We start from the raw sequence: 23,306 nt of genomic DNA, 5'->3' as shown, positions 1-23,306 counted from the left end.
AATCAGCGCTTCTAGTTCAGACTGCAACATTCTAAGCGTATTTAGCTACTAATGACACTATAAGAAGAAGACGATGCTCATCGGACAATCCTGACCGTCCGTTCGTTGGATTTTGAAGTTGCCAAGACTTGCAATTGAGAATCTTAAATAGAAATAGTAAAACCTTAGCTGTATGTATAGCTTAGATAGATGATTTGCTGAAATATATTGTCATGTTCATTACTAATATTATTGTAGCTCTTCTTCATTGTTTAGATCTGGTTATTAACGGGACCAATAAATTAATCACCTTTCAATCTTTCATACTGCTAACTAACTCCCATTTTATAAATTGATTTGGATGGGCAAGCTAGAAATGCAACGTAAGTGTACAACTTTATGTGAAAAAACACTCATATCCTTTGATCATCAAACTAACATGCTTAAGCGTCAAACCAAGGTTTTTTGCAGGGAGGAAATGTTTTTTAAAAAGTTACAAAGCTGGTGTTTGATAGAAAATGGATTGCAAACTGATCATGTTTCTGTATCTTTGCTTATGCATTGACAAGCTGCTACAGTTAATTGAGATATGTTTCCGACGAGGTCATCAACATAAGTGTGTGCGTATGTACATACGCACACCATAAATATTATGCAATGAAGGAAAAGTAATTGAGTTGGATAGCTTTTGCATGCGTCTCATCATGCTGCGGTTGGCTGAGCTGAAGATGGACATGTTCGCTTGAGTTATCTCTCATGTCTAGACCATTTGTGAGAAGATAATTTTTGTTTGTGATTTTCACACCCTCAACCTCTGAAACCTGGATAAGCACACACATATTATCCTCAGATAGGAGAAAAAATGTTGTATCATTTGGCTGCTAGATGCTTCCCAAAACCTCAAAGGTACCTTTTCATGCAATTCCATATTCTGTTGGTGCATTAGGTTTACTTTCTTGTGAAGGTCTAAATTCTCTTGGTGCACGAGATTCCCCTGCAACCGAAAAGATAAAGGATTAGCATTGCGCTTACTAACACTCTGAAAATGTCTAAAATCTATATATGACGGTAACTATAGAGTCCCACCTCTCGGTTGAGTTCTTGTATTTCTTGGATTAACATTTGATCCTGCAAAACGCAAGAAAAGAGTAGATAGAGTACAGCTATTACTTCTTCTTAAATGGTTCCAAAAATTGACATATCGTCACAGCATCAAAACCTTTTTCATTCGAACGCCACGAAGGCTCAGTTCAAGCTGATTTTCCAAATTCTGTAAATCGTCTACACTTAGTCCAGAGAGTTCTTGCCCCATCATTTGCCTGTCAAGTACAAGCTCTTCTGAATATGCATACTTTTCCAGAGTTACTACTACTATATACATTTCCTAATTCACCAAAAAACAAAACAAAACAAAATAGATGGGGAGTTTCAAAGTTTCTGGTTATTTCCTTCTTATGGATGGTTAAGATGTGTGGAGGTATAGATAACTCTGGAGGTGGTAGAGATACAATGGTGATTTTGGGGAACCATTCTTAATCCTTGGCTTTTTGTTCTTAATATTATTGACTTCCTATACAAATGGTAGGATACTTTTGGGTTCTGCAAAAACTAGCCGTGAACTACATATACGTTATCAGTTTTTGCATGTTAGTACATCATTCCCTGTTCTAGTTGTTACTACTGTCGAGAGTGTTTGACAAACTCAGAGGATGCAAAACATACCGGTGATTTTCTTGCAAGTTATGCAGCTGTCGCTTTAGAATCGCAGCCTCCTTTTGCCAGAACTATAATATAACAGAAATGATTTTTCAGGTGATTGAAACTGAGAAAACAAGTATTATGTTTTTGGATTAATAGGATTCTTGAATAAGAAAATGCAACATTATGTATGTAATCTGATGGTCTGGTGTCATGTATTGTGTTTTATCAAATCCTAAGTCAGCAACGATGTGTGGTATTTATGGTCTGCAAGTCTGATATGAAGAGGAATTAAAATGTTGAGATATGCTAATGAAGTTGTAATAGGCTAACATCAGTAAAAGCACCAATAACAGTCTCTCTGTTTTAGTATGTTACTAAGTTTGGTATATTCGTTACTCAATTACAGAATTAGGTCTTTGAATTACTCGTTGGGATCCATAGAGGGAGGAGTAACCACAAAGGAGGGAGTACCTGAATTTCTGAAGCGGGGTCATTTTCTGAACTGGTTTCCCCTTTGGCATCGGTGTATCTCTCTATGACCGACTTCATGCTGCCAAAAAAAGGTAGTTGCATAGTTGAAGAGTGTGGTTGGTAGGTAAGGTAACCAAGCAACATCCGCTGCAGCATTTCTCCTTACAACTTCCATTGTCAGAATTTTTTTTACTTAAAAACAGATTTTAGTCTACCCTTAGCCATCTTTGCCTACATGGAATGAAGATTCTCTGCACCCCAAATACAGATTCGCTAACAAAGAAGCAGGGTATAGATAGTGTCATAGTGAGACATAAATGTGAAGGACCATTTTAGACCATTACATTTATTTCTGACGATCTTTCTACTTAATATTTTGTTCGTTTCGACTGTAACACTTCTGATGGAACTTACAAATTCATTTTCGTTTTTTTGTTTTTGATATCTTTATATTAAAGAGAGAAACAAAAAAAGAAAAGAAAAGGACAGAACCCAGTTCTAAAACCAGGGAACTAAAAAAAATGAACAAAAAAACAGAAAATAACAAAAACAAAGATAGAAGCATTCTCCCTCTGAAACAGATCTAAGAGCAAGATTATATTCAACCTAATTAAAATAGAAAATCGGAAGGGATTGATGATATAATGATTTTTTTATAACAATAGGCAAAGTGTTTCCAAAAAGAAAGACTATACTCCTACATATCATTAAACAAATGAGCAAGTGGAATAATTTAAAAGCAAAACTTGATTATGGATGACAACGAAATCAGAAATGATTCCCCCCATCCCACTTGTGTATATTAATAAACATAAGATAATGCTGCAGCTCATTTTAGGTACATCAAACCCACCAACTAGTTGCCAATAAAGAAAAAGGAAGAGTGGAAAAGGAGACGATTCTTTCTAAAAAAAAACCCTCTCTAACCAAACCAACAAGACAAATACTAAAAAAAAGTGGTTTATGAGCGACAGAGAGAGAGAGAGAGAGAGAGTGAAGAGTTTCTTCAACCACTAACCACTTTCCTTTTCTCTCCCACCCCCACCCCTACCTTTCCTCTTCTGAAAAAGTGTCTACCAAAATTAGTATGTTTCGAGAAACACCTCACAATCTAAAGCTCCCCTCATCTCAAACAAACATAGAAACATACATACATACAAAACAAGAAAACACAACAACACACATTATCATGTTCCCTTAATTACAAAAACCTTAGAATCTATGAATCTCTCAATTAAACCGTAAGTTAGACTTGGAAATTTCAGCCAATTCAATTGATCTACTACGAGTCTTTCCCTAAACCAATTGAAAATTTGCAAATAAACAATTAACAAGAAATCAAGATTTAGAAATTAATTCCTCAATCAACCAACCAAACCAATACCAATACCCCAAAAAAAAAAAAAAAAGTCAACCAACCAAAAAGAAAAGAAAAAAAAGGGTACCTGGAGCTGGAGAAATCGTAGAGGCGACCGGTGCTAGAGAAGATGATAACACCAACCTCAGCATCGCAGAGAATCGCAAGCTCCTTAGCTTTCTTCAACAAACCATTCCTTCGCTTCGAGAACGTAACCTGACGGCTCGTTGAGTTATTGATCCTCTTTATCGCGATCTTTCCCCTTCCCATTTCTTTCAACTCCACAAATTAAACATCATCGTCAATTTCAAATTCAAATTCCCCAATTCAACAACAAAAGAATCGAATTAATTATATACCTTTTTTTTTTTTGAAATTGAGACGAGATCTGGCTAATCCGATAACCGGAGGTGAGAGAAGAAACGGTTCAGCTGAGAGATTTGGTGGTGGTGGGTTAAGCTGTTGTTGTTGTTGTTGATCGAAAGAGGAGAAAAGGAGAGAGTAGTAGAGAGAGCCACATAAGGAAAGATCATATGATAATATTTTGTGATATTTAGGGCTAAAAGGGCTTTCTTACTATATAAACATAGATCGCTTGTTTATACTGACACTTGGCATGCTATAAGTGGGGTTTCTTTTCTTTCCTTTTTCGATACCCAGCCGGTCTATTCTCTTATCTCTTTCTTTTATTGTCGTAGTACGACAACTAGTCTGTCTGAAAATACAAAGCACTTTCCTTCTTCATATTTTTTTTTTGTCCTAAAATAAAATTAATACTTTAATGTACCCAACTATATCCTATAATGCGAGAAAAGGATATTTTAAGGATTTTTCAATTATTTAGTTTATCAAAATTTCGTACAAAAAAGTTTACAATATTGAAGAAGCTACGGAGAAGCTATCTATTTTAGCTAGATTCGGAAGAAACTAAAATTAGTTCTCTGAACAGTGTTCGAATCCGTCTTCGCTTGTAGTGAATGATGACTGATTTGTGTAATTTAGATGGATGGTTCTGATTCGTTCATTTGTGATAAACTCTCCTTAGATGAGAAACTCTCTATGTAAGTAAACTAAAATGATGGACACTAATAGATTGGACATGAAACAAAAAACAAGTTCTGTCTGTGTGTGTGTGATTTGTGAAGGCAGAGAGAAGAAACGAGGACCACCAACACCGTAAATATATATATATAGAGAGATTCTTCTGGTCGCAGGGATTTTTATTTGTACCAACCAGCAAGGAAATGCCGAAGCATGAAACAAAAGGCGCAAGCTAGACCCTGCAATATATATAACACACAAACATCAAATATTTGTGATTTCTTTCTTTCTCTAACAAACAAACCAACTTGAATCTAGAGATCATATGGGTATTAGTAACAAGTTTACCTGGAAAACAAGAAGATGAATACATAGAGTCTTTTCTGATTTCCTACCAAATATCCTCAAGTAGACGTTCACCAGTGTCCCATCTTTTGTTCCCGTCAACAGTCCCGTAGCTGGATCAAACCTGATTCAGAAGAGAGAGCAACAAATAGTCATGTCATGTGTTGCTTTTATGTAACAAAGATTCATATGTGTTGGCCTTGCTTTTATGAAAAAATGACCAAAAAAATGCTTACTTGGGGAGACGATGCCGTGGACATTTCACAATGCCAGCAAGCTGAAACAGTTATACCAAAGCAAGTTAGGTGCTTTGACATGAAATTGAAAAGTAACAACAGAAAGTGTAATAGATGAAGAAAGGCAATCAAACCTGCGGAAGCGACAGTAGAAAGTTCAACACTTGTGGAAGAAAAAAGATTAGGAGGGTTTCACTGCGAAAGAGAATTTCCAAAAGATAGAGTTAGTTAGCTGTGCAGGGTTCACACTTTAGTTAAATGCAAAACTGCAAATGATGAATCTATATGTACAGAAAAATGAGGAAGGTATGGTTGGAAGTACACCTGAAGTGACCAAGAATACCAACAACTGCCATAGTCATTCCAGCAAAGACTGTGTAAGTGTCTCCAACAAAAACTGCAGAAGGGTACCTAACAACACCAAAGATTCGACATGAATGAGGTTAGAGAAAGCAATCCGCATTGTTTGTTTACCTGATAAATTTAAGAGATAAGGACTTGAAAGTTGAAAGTATTACCAATTGTAGGCAAGCATTGCCAGTGATGTTGACATCAACGGCTGAGTAAGGTAGATTGAGAAGGCATGAGCTTGATGATACTCAGTATCAACAGATCCTCCGATTTGCATGACATTATGTATCAGGATCTACAAGTAACTGGGAATGCATCATATATTTACTTAAGAGAAACCAACCGGAGGAAAATTGGGACAAAACAAACTAAGACGCATTTTGACTGCAGAACTTACAGCAGCTGCAATAACTACGGTTTGACCGATCTCAAGGCCATTCAGACCAGCATGAATGTTTATAGAATTTGTGCAAAAGACAGCCAGTAGCGCCATATATAATTTATATATTCGTCCTGCCACGATACAAATACAATTAAGGAAAATCAATTTGAACATAGCTACTGATGGTTTTAACACTACCTAGATCAAGCACTTCCAAGCCAACATAAGAAACTAGAGGTTTCGGTATGACGATAGTTGTATGTCCAGCATATGCCATCAGCAGAGGAAGGGTTGCAAAAGATGGCAGGAGAAGTTTCCTGCAAATTGACCAATAATTAATACGCGAACAAAAATAAAGAATGAACTTAATCCAAAAACAAGAACTGCACCTACACTCTCCAAGGCACATCAAGGACGTCATCTACAAATCCAAGCAAAATCATGAAGCAAATAGATGCCAGAGCTGCATTGTACTCCACAAGCCACTGCACAAATATATTAACCAGACTGATGAAACTGCATCGAAGCAATAAATGAGCTAACAGCTACCAAGTCCACAGTTCACATCCATCTAGCGACAAAACATTGTAATTTGACATAACAGCTGAATTTAAACACATATGCAAAAGCAGAAGAAAAGAAAGATTGAAACATTGGTATAAAAAAAAAGAAGTCTCACAAATGAATGACTCACTTAGCCAAAAGAAGTGAATGATCAAAGCTTGAGCTTTTGAGATCAGGGACACTTACCACCGAATCTTCTGTGAAATTAAAGAACTGAAACACTATCGCCACTATCAAGAAGACAATACCGACAACAATTCCCAATGACTCAGGCCTACAAAGAAATAAGAATAAGCACATCAAAACTTACCAATGACACACACAGAAGTCAGATCATGTAACAAAGATCATCAAATCAAAGCCTAAAACATGTATAGAACATCAATTAGAAACTGAGACACTTCATACTTTTCCACCCTCCCAACAAAATCAAATCTTAAGAGACATCTATTTCAAGATATAACAATGAACACTAATACTAAATTTAAAACCTAAACAAGAAACGAGAGACAAATCAAAGAAGGGAAAGAAAGAAAGAAAAAACTAACACTTTAGCTTGTCCTTGACGAGTGCCTCTTTTATTGATATCAAAACCAAACATATTACGCCTGAGAACGTATCTAGCAGCCACAGGAATCAATTTGAGTGTGACAAAGAACCCAACCAAGCTAAGCCCAGCGTTAATAAGAATCGGACGCTTGAGCTCGTTGTCAACATTGTAGTGGAAACAGAGAAGGTAAAGGTAAAGCGAACACAGAAGCGAAGAGATCACAAAGATCACTCCCAATTTCGGCGGTGCGAGACGGAAATCTTCTCCGGAAACAGTGGGTTTCTGCTCCTTCGTCGCCGGGGTAGGTTCAGATGAAGCTGGTTTGGCCGAATTAGTGACTGAAGAAGCTCTCTTACGAGCTGCCATGACGGATCCGTTGGCTACTTTGGTTCCCCGCCTCTGGATGGATTTGCTTCTTCGACTTTTCGCTAAAAGCTTCTTCAAGTCTGTGTAGGCGCATTCAATTAGAACTTGCCACTTAACAATAATACGACACCGTATCACACTTCACTTTTTTGCCAAAAAAAAAAAAGTATAAAAAGAAATAGAGAGATAACTATGGGATTCATGTGAAATTGCTCAAATTACTAATTATCTTTTTATTTTCTTTTTTAATCAAAGTGTAAGATAGAAGTTATCAAGAGTAGTATAAAGAAGAGTAAATCTTACGTATAGTTTGGCCAGATCCAAATTGTATAAGCTAATGATATTTTTATTCTAAAGTAGAGATAATGACAAAACCTGAAGAAGAACAACTTTCTCATGTAACACAGATGAGTGAAACTTGAGTTGTCTGTATTAGAGATCAAAACTTGATCTCCTCATTCTTGAATCTGTCATTGCCTCAACTTTAGAATAAAAATATAAGAAGCAAGATGTTCAGAAACTAAACTTCACATTTTAAGAAAACTATAAACCTGAATAAGGGAGGTTAGAGATACGATGAAGTTAAAAGAGCACAAAAGAAAACCAGTAGTCAGATGAGGAAGGCAATGAATTTGTTGTATTTGAAGTTATTGACTCATCAACATGATCAAGTATTTTGCATGGTACATATGATAGAAGCCTGCTATATGATATTCCCTCTTCATCTGTGGAATCATCTGTGTGTATAACCTAAACGAAAACCTTTCCTAAATGTACACCAGAGCTCAGGTTCAAAACCTGTTCGTATGTCATTCGAATAAATCCCACTCTTTGTAGTCACTTTTCAGAAGGTTCCATCTTGGTTGCTTCCAAGCCTGGAGGCGACAGTGGTGGTACCGCTGATACTTGAGATTTACCGTCAAGATCAAGATGAAATTCCAACACCTTCCTCCTACCAGTTGCCTGAGAAGATTCTCGGGTATTGCTTAAAGTCGAATCAGCAGTTGAAGAGTTTTTCGAGAAAGACATGTGAGCTGCGGTTACCACGGAGCTGAAAACACCCGCTTCCCTTAGCTCTTGGATTATAACCTGTAAGATATGATAGCTTGTGGAAAACCAAACACTGATCGATCATGCCAAATAAGAAACGTGGTTTAGATTTGTTGTAACTAACCATGGGAGCATAAATGCGGGTCAGAATTCCCTTCCTAAGGAGTTTCAACTTCAATTTTTCATCTGTCCACACAACATGCTCTTTGTACCTGTTTTAGTGAAGCTTATTAAACTGCAGGAGAGGATAATAGGATGAAGAGCAATGGTTATATTTAAATCTATATCGATACCACTGAAGCATTTCCTCTGTACTCGCGGTTGAAGCAATAATAAATGCCTACATGTGATGGCCAAGAGCTTTGAGTACTCTATATTTCAGAATAATATGCAGGAAATAGAAAGGAATTTTAACATAAATCTCCACTCACAGCTCTGTCAAACTCCAGCATGAAACATCTCTTGACATCCACTTTAGTGGGCTTACAGCCACAACGATCACGTCTTGAGGTAAGATCTGAAAATCTGGGATAAGTGTAGTGCAGCACGGCAGCTTCTTCTACTTTGACCTCACTGTATCAACGATAAAATAGTCAGCAACCCCAAACAACTGAAATTGACAGGTTCAGGGCTCCATGTCCTACTACAAGCTTCTATTGGATCAACCACACTTATCCCAGATACAAAGAGTCAGATCAGATACAAAGAGTCATTTGATAGACAAGTTAACGAGAGAAGAGCATACTTTGGACTCTTTCTGTAGTTGTGCCATCGATGAGCACCATTGGGACGAAGATGGTTCTGAACACGGGCAGCAGCTTTCCCATTTCCATAGGTTAGAAAGTAGTTTGGGTTTCCACGAGTGGCCTCTTTATAGCTTCCAAAGTAAACATCTCTCGGAAGATGGTCATAATTCTTCTTGAACATTGATACCTATGATAAAATGAAAGTACAACAGAAAATATAATCAAGTACCTATGGTAAGTCCGACAAATCATGTAATCAATTTCTCATGGGGATAATATAGGTTTAGCTGGTAAGAAAAAGCACGTAGTCACAAAAGATGATAATTTCTATACCTCACTGAAAGGTACCTTGATATCATCTCGCTCAACACTGCTCTCCTGAAACAAGAACAATGCTGATGAAGCCTGAAGAAGCTAATCACAGTCTAAAAACGAAATTCCTATCTAAAAATGAAAATCATATCTCCTGTAACACTTACATAATTAGGAAAGATAGCTATATCCACGTTTGCAGATACATTTGCCAGCAAATTCCGCAAAGAATATTCATGGTTTCCAGAAGGATGTATAAGCTCGTCGGTGTCAAGATGTATTATCCAGTCCATACTAGTGTCCTACATACACCGCATAACAGCAACGTGCAGCGTGAGAAAGCAATCAAGTGATTATTACCATATGCCGTATCCAACCATGGAAAATGTAACAGATACCTGAGCCATTTTGATTGCCATTTCCATGTTCAAGGACTGTTTCACAAATAATTCATAGTTACACGGTTTGTAGAAGAAGCTCGCCAGCCAAGTCTCATTCCATATCCGGCTGTAGACCAAAAGGCAATGAAATGTCATATTAGTGGATTTATAGATCTAAAAGTAAGGTGAAGAGATTCCCAACAAACATTTCAGTAAGTGACATGACAATCATAACAAAGGCACATCATATCAATTACCAATCTTTTTCTAACTGAAACACTCTATATCAATCCATGGATTCTAGGCCACTCTTATATAACCCGCAAAATCAGAACTTCATTCGCCAAAGATATTCGCAAAAGATGCAGAAGAGAATACCTTTTGGCCTGCTGTTCTTCTAATTCTTTTGTCCTGTATATAACTTTTACACCCTGCAAAAAGGGAAACACAGTTAAGAGAAAACAAATCAATCAATAAATCGGATCAAAGAAAAGTTACAGAGCTTACAGGAATAGACTCCAAAACTCGAGACACGTTTGGTGATGCAGCCTTCCCCTCAACAAATAAATAAAAGGTTGAAACTCCAATAACTTTGTGAAAGAAAATCCATGGCAGTGTTTGCTCTAATCCAGCCGAAGTGCTTGTTGTAATACATATCTACCATAAAAAACAAAAAACAAAAAGTCAGAATCTTTATAAAAAAAAAAATCTGATTTTTACATATCACAAGTTTCCCACAACACTCAAATCACAAAATACCAGTCTAGCTATACAACGTAACTGCAACAAGTAATGAATTTGTAAATTTCCATCCCAGTGAAACACATAACAAGGATCAACGATATAAGAACAAGAAGACGAGTAAATCAAATTAAAACCAGAAGAGAAAAATCCAAAATTGGAGAAAAAAGGGACTCACCCTAGGTTTGAGATCCGATTGGTAAGCAAAATCCCAATCGCGGAAATAAGGAAACGAAGGGGAACGGCTCTGACCTAAAAGATCAACACAACCCGAATCAGAAACCGAACGACGGGAAGAGCGTTTCTCTTGTTGGGTTGAAACCATTCCGGGGAACTCGTGATGATCCGTAGACCAAAGGGTAACCGGGTCGTCGAGTCCGCCGCGCCATTGGAGAACGAAGGCAAAACAGGCGAGAGAGAGAGGAAGGAGAGTCACGAGCAAGAAAAGACGCGAGGAAGATGATGATGAAGGAGAGGACACAGAGGGTTTGGAAGAGGAGTGTTGACCCGCCATGCTACAAAAACAAAAACAAAAACGCCAGTGGCATAGAAGAAGAAAGGGAGTATGTATGTATGTATGAATCCCACAATGCGTATGTGTAGAGGGGTGTGGGAGGGAGACGAAGAAATTGAAACTGAAGAGAATTTGAAAGGAGTAGTCTCTCTCTCTCTCTGATGACGGAGCCGTTTTTCAGTTGGCCTTTCTTCTTATTTTCTTAGGATTTATCAAAAATCATAAATAAATATATACTTCCTTTTTTTTGGCCAACTATTTCTTTTTTTCTTTCTCTTCTATTAAAAATTAAGATATTGACATGATCTAAAAAAATATATAGTACAATCTAACTAATTTTAATCAAAAATATAATTTTACTAAAATAAAATAATACTAGGTAACAACCCGCACATAGTGCGGATACATTAATTCAAATAAAATTATTATTTAAGATTTGATATTTGTTTGTGTAAAATAAAATATGTAAATATTTTTTTTTTAATTCAAATTTACGTTTATTTTATATAAAAATATATTTTATCCGTGAAATATTTGAAAGTAAATAATAATTTTAACGCGGTGAAAAAATTTGTATGAAATTTATTTTAATAAAACATGAATAATTATTAAATTTTTAAAGAATTAATTTTTTGTTTTTGAAAGAAGTATAATATAGTGTCAAATTAAATGACTACAAATAGTTTAATTTATTTAGTGAATTTTTATTTAAGTCTGTAATGGCATAGATGTAATTAGAATTAATTAAGAGAGTTTATTTGCTAAGATGTGCTTCGAATTCTCTGGCGACGACACATCAACTTTTTTTCAATTAATATATAGGAGATGTTGAACAAAAATAAATAAACAAAATAATATTATATTGAATATTGACATTGAATACAATTACTATAAAATAGTAGTACATCCTAACTATCATTAATTAGGTATAGAATAGTTTTTTTTCTCGAAATACACTTATTTTTTATACTAAAAAAAATCACGTAATTGTTGAATTATTTATGAATACATATATACTTGGATTAAAATGTATAATATATAGTTTTTATATAGACTACATGTCAAATTTTGATTTGTTCTAGTGACTTATGTTATTCTGTTAATGTTAAGGATTGTAGTTTCGAACATCTCCCATAATCTATGTTGCATGGAAACGGAAACGGAAACGCGGAAACGAAACGTTTCGGAAACGGGAAACGGGTTTTTTTGAAAAATAGGTAATGGAAACGTATAGGAAACATGTATATATATATATATATTAATAAATCCCCAAACATGAAAATCATAATAAAAAAATTCTGAAACAACACAAATTCAAAACATAAATATTAAATAGTTTAATTAAAAATAAAATTGTTATAGCTTTTGCTTTTTAGGGTTCGACTAATTATAACTTATGAATTCTTATAAATTAAATTATTTATTTATTAAATTTCAAAATTATAAAAAAGAGTTTCCGCCGCGTTTCCAAAACGGAAACTTCGTTTCCATCGTGTTTCCAAAACAGAAACGGAGTTTCTATCGTGTTTCCAAACTGAAATTTTTAGGAAACGTGTTTTTGTGGCTTGTTTCCGAGTTTCCATGAGTTTCCGTTTCCGAAGCGTTTCGGAAACAGGAAACGCACCTCAAAAAGAGTTTCCATGCAACATAGCCCATAATCTTATTTCAGTATTATAAATGTAGCTAAAAGTTGATAACTCTTTTTTTTTTGTGTGTGTGCACCAATATAACTTTATATTTAAATTGCTTAAATGCCTGTATAAAAATTTGGTCAACAATAAATTAGTTTTTTTTTCTTTTTTTTTCTTAAACTATTGAATTCGAATCAGTCTATCTTCTAATTTATTGCTGAAGAAAGCTGAGAAAAGTGCATTTAATTTTAGGACAAAACTGACGAAAAATAGTCGGCTTTCCCGGCAACGTAAAGTAATTAGATTTACTACTAACTAATCTATGCGATTTAATGATTATAGTTTCTGCCAAACTCTCTCTACTAACGCTACCAGTGACACATATAGAGGAAAGTTTTCTGCCAAACCTTAATAAATAGGCTAAATCAATAACTCCAGAATCTAATCAACGTGACACACGACAATATTGCATCAGCTAACAGCTATGCCTCTCTGGTTCTATCTATATGACTTTCTCGAAGCTGACAATGACAGTTAAAAAAGTATACGAAACAAGAGCTTCATGGTTTTGTTTCAACTGGTAAAACTAAAACCGTTAAAAAATTTATCATAAGAATTCTAGTTTTGAAGTTTTCATGGTGTAATTTGCACATAGTTCGTCACCAATTCTTACTTTGTATGTTGCTCTTGACCCAAAAAAAAAACAATGGTATAGAAGGCTATATATATACACACACAAGCAAAGCAACCAATTTGTTGCTTTGGATTACAATAGACAACTAAAGTGTACCAATGTACCAATTGATTAAGCCTAAATCGCATCAATTGAACTTCTCATGCCAATATGAGCTCCAAGGAGTGGTCCAATGTTCCCATCCAAGACCGATTTCAGGTCCAGAATCTCTAAACCGGTTTTTGTATCAACCACCATCTTGTGACCCTTAGCGACATACCTCCTTGTTTCTTCAAAAATGTTATTTCTGTTGATTTTATTTACATCCGAAATCTTTTGCTCTTTTGCTATCACAAGCAACTTTGCCTTTAACCGGTTTAGCGCTTTGATCCTGTTTGCAAACCTGTTTCTTTCTCCTGTATCCAAAAAACCTATATTAGAATCTGCATAAAATGCAGTAAATCAAAGTGTAATGTGCTTAAAGATACCTGAAGATTCCACTGTAATTCCACTCGGAATGTGTTGAATAGAAACCATTAAATCCTCATCCTTTAATTCCACTTGTTTATTCTCTTGTTTATTCTCTTTCGCAGGATACGATACAATTAAATCCTCATCCTTTACCTCAAAATCAGGAGATGCTCTCAAGAATAATGGTATGATATCAACAGTCGCTGAACATTCCTGACGCAAAGAAAACATCTTTTCAATTCTTTCCGGGGCAAGGAGGAGTTATAACTTGTACTGTATACCTCTTTAGAAGTGGTGATAAGGCGATGCAAGCCTCGCTCACCTAATAGATAACCATAAGCAAACTCGAATTCAAACTCTATTGTGGCTGAATTTACGCCACTTTTACTGCTCAGGGAACTACTTTTCTCAGCCACCCTCGCATTTTGGCCTAGCTTTTCTGCCCATTTGATATACATACTTACAACTTGCTCTGTCCACATCTGCAAGTCCTCATATATGTGTATAAGAACATACAGAAACAAAGATACAAGCACAGAGTTGGTAACTGTATAAGTGCCTTGAGAATGATGAAACCAACCTGAGATTTTATGTCTTGGGATCCGGATTTTATAATCATACAGGCTCCTTCAGATTCATATTGATCCCTTAGAATCTTAGACATCTCATAGTGATCCAAAGATCTACTAACATCGAGCGATGAATCGTAGGCTTGCTCAAACAGACTATAATCTATAGCATCCATCTCACCCAATTGTATGATTAGCTTAGCTTCTTCAGCCTAATTAACAGACACATTCAGAAACTAAATTTCTTGCAAAAGAAAAGAAAAAAAGCAAGAAGATTTGGTAAGAAGAAACTAAAAGAACCTTGTATTTGAGGTCTTTGAGGATATCAACTGCTTTCTCTCGATCAGCTAATTTGAGAAGAATCTCATCAGATTTAGCTGGATCATCCCATAAATCATAGTAACGCATTGTTTCTTCTTGCTTTATCCATTGCTCTTCTTCAAGCTCAAGAGCATCCGGTGCTAACATCTCAGCCTTAAGAACAACATCTTTAATCTTCTTCTTTAGTGAAAACAATCCTGAGGCAAATTTTAAACCAGAATTTACACAAAATGCCACACCAAACAAAAATCATAAAGCTTCCAACTTTAATTTGTATAAAGAACAAATCCCTCAACCCAGTTCCAAATTTACTATTTTGCTTAGCCTCAAAACTCATTAAGAGACATACCCAATTGCTTGTAGACGGTGTCCATGTCATCCATGGACTGAGAGGCTCGAACAGAGTTGAGACGAAATCGAGATGGTGTTCTCTTCCTGTAAAAGCGTCGCCATGAGCAGCCTCCGCCTGTAATCTTTGCCGCCATTTTTTCCTCGCCGGAGCTCCGACAAAAAATATTAAATGGGGGTTTAAGCTCGTTTCTTTGTCCCCGTTATGGGTCCTCCTCCACAACCTTATCCTTAAGACTCTGTTTTTAAAAATTTGAGTCTCTAATGTCTTCCACGTAACTCCCCTTCATTCTCATAAAGTTTAGTCATTTAGACACAGAGAGAATTAGCAGAATCGAATTAATGATACATTTATACGATCATTACAAAAATAATTCTTGGAGACTTGGAGTAATCATCCAGTGATGTGAAGGGTATTTATGTAATTATCTGTAGGGTTTAGGTTTAGACTTTAGACTTTTTTAGAGTGAAGGATTGAATTGAAGTCTGATTTGAACCAATACGCTGCGTTTTAGTTCTCTGAGACTATTTTTGTCGATGGAGTTGCTTATCCCGGCAAATAAATAAATCTTTGGTTCATCCCAAATCAGAAGTGAAACGCTCGAAGAAAATGGTGGTTTTGATTTCAAGTACCGTGACGATATGCAGAGTAAAACCAAATCTTGAAGATGGAAGCTTTCGCGTTAGCCGGTTAATACCCAGACCCGAAATTCCATTTTTCTCAGGTGAGTTTACTTTTCCGTTCTGTTGAAAAAATTCGGATTAAGTTTCTCGTTTATGTGATGGGTTTCTGAAAGAACTCAACTTTTCAGTAGGGTTGAGTGATGAGAAGACGAAGAAGAAATGTTTAGTTTCGGTTCAGTGTTTAGCTGTGAAGAAAGAACCAGTTGTTCAAAGCGTGGAGAGAGTTAAAGGGACAATTTTTCCCAAGAGAGCGAAAAATCTTATCATGAGTGAAGGAAGAGATGAAGATGAAGAGTATGGGAAGCTCATTTGTCCAGGTTGTGGTATTTTTATGCAGGACAATGATCCAGATTTACCCGGATATTATAAGAAGAGAACGGTCACTGCAAAGAACTTAGAAGTTGATGAAGAGGTGGAAGATGATGAGCTTGATGGGGTTGAAATGGTAGATAATGATGATGATGATGATGAGGAGGAGGAGGAGGGGGGAGATGATGAAATGGATGATGAGATCAAGAATGCAATAGAGGGTAGCAACTCTGAAAGTGAGAGTGAGATTGACTGGGAATCAGATGAGTGGGAAGACAAGGAAGAGCTGAATGATGTTGAATTGGATGGTTTTGCTCCGGCTGGTGTTGGATATGGTAATGTCACTAAGGAGAGGGAGAAGAAGAAACGGATTTCGAAATCAGAGAGGAAGAAGATAGCTAGAGAGGAGGCAAAGAAAGACAATTTTGATGATGTGACGGTGTGTGCTCGTTGCCATTCTCTTAGGAATTATGGCCAAGTGAAGAATCAGGCTGCAGAGAACCTCTTACCAGATTTCGATTTTGATAGGTTGATATCAACTAGACTGATAAAACCAATGAATAATTCCAGCACTACAGTTGTAGTCATGGTTGTTGATTGTGTTGACTTTGATGGTTCATTTCCCAAACGAGCAGCCAAGTCTCTGTTTACAGTGCTTCAAAAAGCTGAAAATGATCCTAAGGGTAGCAAGAACCTCCCAAAACTTGTGCTTGTTGCAACAAAAGTAGACTTACTTCCGACACAGATTTCACCTGCTCGGTTAGACAGATGGGTGCGCCACCGTGCCAAGGCTGGAGGAGCGCCTAAGCTGAGTGGGGTATATATGGTTAGTGCTCGCAAAGATCTCGGTGTTAAGAATCTGTTAGCTTACATTAAAGAGTTAGCTGGTCCAAGAGGAAACGTGTGGGTTATTGGAGCTCAGAACGCCGGGAAATCTACTTTGATTAATGCCTTATCCAAGAAAGATGGTGCAAAGGTCACAAGGCTCACGGAAGCTCCGGTTCCTGGAACAACACTTGGAATATTGAGAATTGGTGGAATATTGTCTGCAAAGGCAAAGATGTATGACACTCCGGGCCTTTTGCATCCCTACCTTATGTCCCTGAGGTTAAATTCAGAGGAGCGGAAAATGGTAGAGATAAGGAAGGAGGTTCAACCTCGGAGTTACAGAGTCAAGGCAAGCTCTCTTTTATTCATATTTAAACAGTTTTTTAAAGGTTTTCTCTGCTCCCGGGGTTGAAGGACCTAGAGCTCTAAACTTTAGAGCTTCTTGTAACGAGTACTGAGAATTGTAGCCACTGTTTTACTGCTTTGGTATCAGTTACGCAAGTTTGTGTTTCAAGAACTAACCTAATTCTGCTGAATCTTTTATTTGTAGGCAGGACAGTCTGTTCACATTGGTGGCTTGGTCAGGCTAGACCTCGTTCAGGCGTCGGTTGAAACAATATACATAACAGTATGGGCATCGCATAGCGTTTCACTACATCTAGGAAAAACAGAGAATGCTGAAGAAATACTCAAGGGCCATTCCGGTTTACGCCTGCAGGTAAGTGAAGCTTGTATCTCGTGCAACTCCTCATTTTAGCAACATCAGAATGTAATGGAAACCCTTTTTTATTGTATCAAATAGCCACCAATCGGAGAGAACAGAGCGGCTGAATTGGGAAACTGGGAAGAGAAGGAGATTCAGGTGACGGGAAGTAGTTGGGAGGTGAAAAGCATCGACATTTCAGTGGCTGGTCTTGGCTGGCTAGCCCTTGGTCTCAAAGGTGAAGCAACACTAGCATTATGGACTTATCAGGGGATTGATGTAACCTTGAGAGAACCATTGGTTATTGACCGCGCACCATATCTTGAGCGACCTGGCTTCTGGTTGCCAAAAGCCATAACCGAAGTGCTTGGAACCCATTCTAGTAAGCTTGTTGAAGCTCGTAGGAGGAAGAAGCAACAAGACAGCACAGATTTTCTCTCTGATAATGTTTCATAGTAAACTTGTATACTTAATTAAGAGAGATTAAGATTAGTGCTGATACAAGTTACAGATTAGCTTTTTCAATCAGTGCAGTCATTTTTGGAAGGCTAATATTGGTTTTCTATTTTTAAACATTTTTATATATCCACATCGATTCATTTTCTAATAATTCAAATGAGTTTTTCGAAAATGGATTTATCAAATAAGCAAAGTTGTACATCTAAGATTTTCGATCCTCTGTTATTCAATTGAGAATTTTAAAAAATCTTATAAAATTCTATTTTATTCAACTAGATTTATAGAAAATCCTTTAAAATAATTCAGAATCTCTTGTTATTCAAAATATCACAACTTTCTTTAGAATGCTACTTTGAATGATTAGACTTGTTTTTGCTTTTTACTTGAAAAATACTCCTCTCAAAATCATACACTTTGAGGTAGAATTTTAAAAGATTTCATTAAAACAAAAAACAAAAAAAACACAGTCATAAAACCACCACCATCTCTGTTCGGTAAGCTTTCTCCGCAAATCAACTCCGGCAACTCTAATCTCCGCAGATCAACTATTTGTTTCTATTTTTTCTCACATTCAAGATTGCTTTTCTCTCTACTCTGTTTTGGTTATTGTCTATAGAGAACCATTGAAATATAGGATCACGTAGATTTTTTCTTACAACACACACAAAATCACTAAGCCCAACTTCCTTGTTGACTTGTTCCTTCTTCTCCTCATGTGTCCTTCACCTTCTTCTTCTTCCTTTTGCTCATCTTCTTCGCTTAGTTTCTTTCTTTGTTCTTCATCTCACTGAAAGCTTCTTTTTCCTTCTTGCATGATTTAGGCTATGTGGTGGTGTAATGGTGTCGACAGATTTTCTTTCTTTCTTTTGTGTTGTAAAATATTTTAAAATCACACAAAGTTTACTAATAAAATCTCATAGATGCTCGTAGAATCACATTTTATTTTCTAAAAAGAAAAATAAAATAAAATCTAAAACACAATCAAATCTCCTAAAAAATTCTGAAATCTTTCAAAATTCTAAAATATTAAAATCTTACCAAATTCTTTCAAATGTCAACTTCAATTCCCCCTAAAAATCTATGTCTTTGTATTTAACTAAGAAATCTCAAACATTCCTTAGTTTTTTATTTTTAAACTATGAATCTATTAAATACAGAGATTTTAGCTAGGATTAGAAATCATAAATTCCACTAAACTCAAAGAAAAAAAAATATACTATTGGTTAAATTCAAATTTATTGTAAAATATATATAATTCCAATGAAACTCATAATTAAAAAAAGGACCGGCATAAAATTTTGTAGGCCGAGCAAGCCCATTGTGAATATATATATTTATCAAATGCCGCCGATTTAACTTCCCTTTCTCGCCGGAATGTATCTTTCTTCCGGTTGCTGATCCCGGCGTCGAACACTTGCCTCTCCTCTGTCTTCAAACACGAGGTCTGTCTTACTTATCCTTTTTCTGATCAGACTAGTACCTAATTAAGTTGAAATTGAAGATATTTCTAGGGCTCAGATTTGTGTTACGAATCTCGGTTCATCGTTCCGATCGTCAATTTCACTGTAGTAGTAGATTAGTCCTCATCGTTTATGTTCCGATTTAGTAAGGATGCGAGTATTCTTCTGGGGTTTTATTGATTTTACTGTACTCTTCTTAGTTAACATTGAAGTTGTGTTCTTAGATCTGTATACTTGCTCTCTCTTTATGGAACTGTCTCCTGTATTGTGTTCACATTTTGACCTGTTTGTCTTCAATTCTTATTGGTTTGTTGTGCTCTTTCGTTTTGACTTTTGGGAATTGTGTGGCAGAGAGCTGAAATGAAGAGAAAATGTAGGATTTGGTTGCCTAAGCAGCTTGCATCAGCTGATGATTTGAGTCAAAGTCTATTGTTTGGGTGGTTCGTATGCCATTCCTCTTCTTGTCTTGACGTAGTTGTGGCCTTTATCTCTGATGAGAGCTCCTTGTCCAATGCCGGATCTAAGCTCCAAGTAATAATCTCCACTTCATATTTTTATTTTTTTTCTCCCATCTTGTTTCATTACCTACCCTTTCCTCTTGCATTATGATAAACAGTGTATGCGACATTTTTCTTTTGTGACAGGACGTACTCAATGAAACAAATGAGAAGATGCCCTCAACTTTAAGGGATAAGGCAGCATTTACTCTCCTTGGTCGTTATGATGTACGCCTTAAAGCTAATGGAAACTCATCCAAGATTACAACAGACAAAGGTGTGTGCAGTAAGGCCGGAGCTTATGGTGGTCCTTGCAGATATAGTAGCCTAAGCTGTGGTTGTCATAAGGTTGATGGCTTATTAGAGGACTTTAGGGAAGAATCTGTGAGCAGAAATTGGATTCATCTGGTGCGTGATTTTTCGGAGCATAGAATTATGGAATTCCATTCAAGTTCTAGACTGCATCATATACACTGGAATGGGGAGATAGTATCTCAATGCGATGTCCACGTATGTAAGTCATGATGTCTTTCTCCTGTGTTGTTCTTTTCTGGACCTACAAGCTGCCAGTGTTTGACTCCTTTAAACATCAACATGTCAGGTTATACTCTATGACATTCCAGTGTTTGGTTCTCACCATTTCTCGTTAAGCTTTTGGAACTCTCCTCTTCAGACAAAAGCTCCTCTTAAGAAACCCAAGTGGGTTGATGATCTTCACAATAGGCAACCTCTGAATGATATGGTTAAGAAGTTTCCCAAATGCTTCTCTTTGTTCTGCTGTTTCTTTCTCGATTTGTTGCTAATATTCTCTTAATATTACGTAAGCAGGAAACTGTGATCCTGTCCATAAATTGCGCTTCAGCTGCGAATATTGCCTATAAGAAGATCTCCACGCAGCTAGAGACTTCTTCTCGGAACTTTTCCATTAGTTACCTGTAAGCTCTCGTAATATTTTATTTGCATTGTTGAGTTCTTTTTTTCTCTCTTTGTTGTTAGTTGTTCTAAGTACTTGCATCTTGCTTTTCAGGATATCGTCTTTGACATGGCGGTTACTTGCCACAATTATAGGCTCTTTATCAAGTCTTTTTTATAGCCTTATCCAATTCTTCTATTTACTTTCAAGTTTTCCGACTTTCTCATGGATACATATCGCATCAAGGAGGATACTCAAGAATACATGGATCAACTTCAGAGTACGCAGTTCTCAGATCTTATATTGGCCAATCTTCCTTGAGGAGAATGACATGATGTAAGTTCAATCATATACCAAATTTTGCTTCTTTAGTAAAATCTGTTGACTTTTTCTGTTTGCCCTTGGCTCAAAATTCCATCTCTATATATTTTTCATAACAACTGTATACCTACTAATCTCTGGAGATAAAAAGTTTAATTCCAGATACCTTCATGCAATGCATTTCTCATTTTCCCGAGAAGTTTCACGCAGTTGTTAAGCTTTTCTGCCCTCGTCTTACGTAGACTGTTGCATTGTATGTGTATCTGGTTTGTTCTTGATTTTGTGCTATGCTTATTGATTTATGACAATCCTTCTGGATTTCACCAGGTCCATATGCTGTGTGGAACATGCCGAGAAAGCTGCACTGAAAAGACATTCTACATGGTCGGCCATGGCTGTTGATCTAATTTTGGGGAATTTGATTGGTCTGGGTCTATTGTTTAACACCGAAACTGTCTGCTCATGGATATTCAAGTTTACAAAGGAGTTCCCAAATGATATTTTGCGGTCTGGTTGTGTGTGGTTGATGGGAGTTCCAGCGGGTTTTAAGTTAAACACAGAATTGGCTGGAGTTTTAGGCATGGTATCTCTTAATGTAATCCAGATATGGTCCACTCTCTGGGTATTCATGGCCTCTTTCATCTTTTATTTGATAAGAGCAATCGCCATCCTAGGAATTACTTTTGGTGCAACAGTATCTGCCGCATTTGTCATAGATGTCATTACTTTTGCAACACTTCATATAATGGCTCTTCACTGGACAATCACACTTGTGTACTCTCACCAAATTCAAGCTTTAGCAGCATTGTGGAGGCTTTTCAGGTAATTTGAGCATTAAACTTGCTGAGTTCTTTCATTAGTGAATCAGTTCCTTGGGTTTTTCTTGAATCCTTGAATCCAAAGAAAATACTAAGTATCGTTTCATCTCTTTGTCTGCTAAACCATTTTTGTTTATCTTAATTCCTTAAACCTTATCTTGAATTCTTCTTTGTTCTTTCAGAGGGCGAAAATTAAATCCTCTACGTCAAAGGTTGGACAGCTATGGTTACACTGTGAAGCAGCATGTAGTGGGATCTCTTCTGTTCACTCCTCTTCTGCTTCTGTTGCCAACAACATCAGTTTTCTACATCTTTTTCACAATTACGAGCACTACAATCAACTCCATATGTATGTTGATTGAATTCTCAATCTCTGTCATCCATGCAACACCATATGCAGAGATTATGATTTGGCTTGTCAGACGTGAAAGATTTCCTTCTGGTGTTTGGTTTGAAATGGAACACTGTGGAGAGCATATACTTGAATCCTCCTCAAATAATGCTTCTAGAGACAGAAGCAGTACAGACTCCAAAAATCTACTGAGAGAACATGATATTCCTGAGAAGAAATCATCATCTCTAATGGTTTCCAATCTTCGCAGCAATTTCTTAAGCTTAGGTGAACTCTTTGGCAGTTTTGAAGTCGAAAGACTATGTAATTTTGATGCGCTTGTGTTTGTTTTTAATTTAGCCTGACATTATATGAACACATTGCAGGACAGATACTTTTGCCTCATTATAGAACAATATTTTCAGGAATATCAGCTTCTTCTCTGACTACATCAGCTCGTGGAGTCCTCAGTGGGGAAAGGTGAATTTATATGATGATCTTGATCACAAATTTTATCCCATCCTTATCTGTTTTTCAAAATTATTTAGCCTTGTGTTGTATTTTTTTTTTCCAGAATGCCATCAAAACTAGGGCTTGATCTGCCTCCTCCAAGGCCATGGATGCAAATGCCATTGAGACAGTACTGGGTCCTATGCCGTAACTCGATCATCTCATCTGCGGCAAATGATGAATTCTCCAGTTTATCTTCTAGCGTTTCAACTCCATAGACACACTCTGATCACTAACATTGGAAATCGTTAACATTGGAAAACATGAAGTCCCCTTTTTTTAATTTGGCCCTTGGTCCTAGATTTGTTCATCGGGTTTATCTCAGGTTTAACTATGTATAAAATATTATTTTTTATATGAATGATTTCATATAT

General features: G+C 36.5%; 6 protein-coding genes across 15 annotated transcripts; 2 read left to right on the top strand and 4 right to left on the bottom strand.

The window, feature by feature from the left end:
* Nucleotides 1-400: 400 nt before the first annotated feature.
* LOC104792014 (agamous-like MADS-box protein AGL16) lies at nt 401-4,204 on the bottom strand. 2 transcript variants are annotated; one of them, XM_010518033.3, is made up of 8 exons: nt 3,868-4,204; nt 3,597-3,787; nt 2,152-2,230; nt 1,702-1,763; nt 1,199-1,298; nt 1,066-1,107; nt 890-973; nt 401-800 (listed from the first exon to the last, which is right to left on the bottom strand). In XM_010518033.3, the coding sequence occupies exons 2-8, from the start codon at nt 3,776-3,778 to the stop codon at nt 630-632; spliced, it is 720 nt and encodes a 239-aa protein (XP_010516335.1). In that variant the 5' UTR covers nt 3,779-3,787; nt 3,868-4,204; the 3' UTR covers nt 401-629. The 2 variants fall into 2 exon arrangements, with proteins under 2 accessions (XP_010516335.1, XP_010516336.1); XM_010518034.3 differs by having other exon boundaries at nt 3,597-3,780; nt 3,868-4,166.
* A 328-nt stretch (nt 4,205-4,532) lies between these two features.
* Nucleotides 4,533-7,594, bottom strand: LOC104792013 (uncharacterized). Of its 3 annotated transcripts, none has more exons than XR_015559717.1 (11): nt 6,976-7,436; nt 6,614-6,701; nt 6,257-6,348; nt 6,062-6,180; nt 5,879-5,994; nt 5,649-5,786; nt 5,455-5,541; nt 5,265-5,325; nt 5,131-5,171; nt 4,898-5,018; nt 4,533-4,788 (listed from the first exon to the last, which is right to left on the bottom strand). XR_015559717.1 is itself a non-coding variant. In XM_010518032.2 (11 exons), the coding sequence occupies exons 1-11, from the start codon at nt 7,341-7,343 to the stop codon at nt 4,729-4,731; spliced, it is 1,281 nt and encodes a 426-aa protein (XP_010516334.1). In that variant the 5' UTR covers nt 7,344-7,594; the 3' UTR covers nt 4,533-4,728. The 3 variants fall into 3 exon arrangements, 2 of the variants coding, with proteins under 2 accessions (XP_010516334.1, XP_087310421.1); XM_010518032.2 differs by having other exon boundaries at nt 5,649-5,776; nt 6,976-7,594; XM_087454295.1 differs by having other exon boundaries at nt 5,649-5,776; nt 6,253-6,348; nt 6,976-7,433.
* Nucleotides 7,595-7,958: 364 nt separating this feature from the next.
* LOC104792012 (glycosyltransferase-like At3g57200) lies at nt 7,959-11,290 on the bottom strand. Its single transcript, XM_010518031.3, has 11 exons — nt 10,751-11,290; nt 10,339-10,488; nt 10,210-10,262; nt 9,850-9,958; nt 9,619-9,753; nt 9,473-9,517; nt 9,139-9,326; nt 8,825-8,966; nt 8,687-8,733; nt 8,518-8,605; nt 7,959-8,432 (listed from the first exon to the last, which is right to left on the bottom strand). Exons 1-11 carry the CDS (start codon nt 11,084-11,086, stop codon nt 8,181-8,183), a joined length of 1,545 nt encoding a protein of 514 aa, XP_010516333.1. The 5' UTR covers nt 11,087-11,290; the 3' UTR covers nt 7,959-8,180.
* A 2,114-nt stretch (nt 11,291-13,404) lies between these two features.
* Nucleotides 13,405-15,462, bottom strand: LOC104792010 (peptide chain release factor PrfB3, chloroplastic). 3 transcript variants are annotated; one of them, XR_015559715.1, is made up of 6 exons: nt 15,101-15,382; nt 14,731-14,948; nt 14,442-14,642; nt 14,143-14,343; nt 13,879-14,064; nt 13,405-13,806 (listed from the first exon to the last, which is right to left on the bottom strand). XR_015559715.1 is itself a non-coding variant. In XM_010518024.3 (6 exons), exons 1-6 carry the CDS (start codon nt 15,234-15,236, stop codon nt 13,529-13,531), a joined length of 1,230 nt encoding a protein of 409 aa, XP_010516326.2. In that variant the 5' UTR covers nt 15,237-15,462; the 3' UTR covers nt 13,405-13,528. The 3 variants fall into 3 exon arrangements, 1 of the variants encoding a protein (XP_010516326.2); XR_015559716.1 differs by having other exon boundaries at nt 13,879-14,074; nt 14,184-14,343; XM_010518024.3 differs by having other exon boundaries at nt 13,879-14,074; nt 15,101-15,462.
* On the top strand, nt 15,419-18,175 carry LOC104792011 (GTP-binding protein BRASSINAZOLE INSENSITIVE PALE GREEN 2, chloroplastic). 2 transcript variants are annotated; one of them, XM_010518027.3, is made up of 4 exons: nt 15,419-15,824; nt 15,912-17,269; nt 17,471-17,638; nt 17,723-18,175. In XM_010518027.3, the coding sequence occupies exons 1-4, from the start codon at nt 15,710-15,712 to the stop codon at nt 18,077-18,079; spliced, it is 1,998 nt and encodes a 665-aa protein (XP_010516329.1). In that variant the 5' UTR covers nt 15,419-15,709; the 3' UTR covers nt 18,080-18,175. The 2 variants fall into 2 exon arrangements, with proteins under 2 accessions (XP_010516329.1, XP_010516332.1); XM_010518030.3 differs by having other exon boundaries at nt 15,586-15,824; nt 15,915-17,269.
* A 1,211-nt stretch (nt 18,176-19,386) lies between these two features.
* Nucleotides 19,387-23,305, top strand: LOC104792008 (uncharacterized). Of its 4 annotated transcripts, none has more exons than XR_015559714.1 (10): nt 19,387-19,524; nt 19,894-20,073; nt 20,187-20,553; nt 20,641-20,781; nt 20,868-20,974; nt 21,067-21,288; nt 21,601-22,095; nt 22,274-22,710; nt 22,814-22,902; nt 22,997-23,305. XR_015559714.1 is itself a non-coding variant. In XM_019246858.2 (10 exons), exons 3-10 carry the CDS (start codon nt 20,542-20,544, stop codon nt 23,148-23,150), a joined length of 1,662 nt encoding a protein of 553 aa, XP_019102403.2. In that variant the 5' UTR covers nt 19,387-19,524; nt 19,894-20,073; nt 20,187-20,541; the 3' UTR covers nt 23,151-23,305. The 4 variants fall into 4 exon arrangements, 2 of the variants coding, with proteins under 2 accessions (XP_019102403.2, XP_010516325.2); XM_019246858.2 differs by having other exon boundaries at nt 22,809-22,902; XR_769000.3 differs by having other exon boundaries at nt 19,391-19,524; nt 20,187-20,549.
* Nucleotide 23,306: the final 1 nt, after the last annotated feature.

Source organism: Camelina sativa, chromosome 6 (assembly GCF_030686135.1).
Source record: "Camelina sativa cultivar CO46 ecotype springtype chromosome 6, ASM3068613v1".
NCBI lineage: Eukaryota > Viridiplantae > Streptophyta > Magnoliopsida > Brassicales > Brassicaceae > Camelina > Camelina sativa.
Note: the sequence above shows the minus strand (reverse complement) of the source record. Positions and strands in the feature narration are given on the sequence as shown.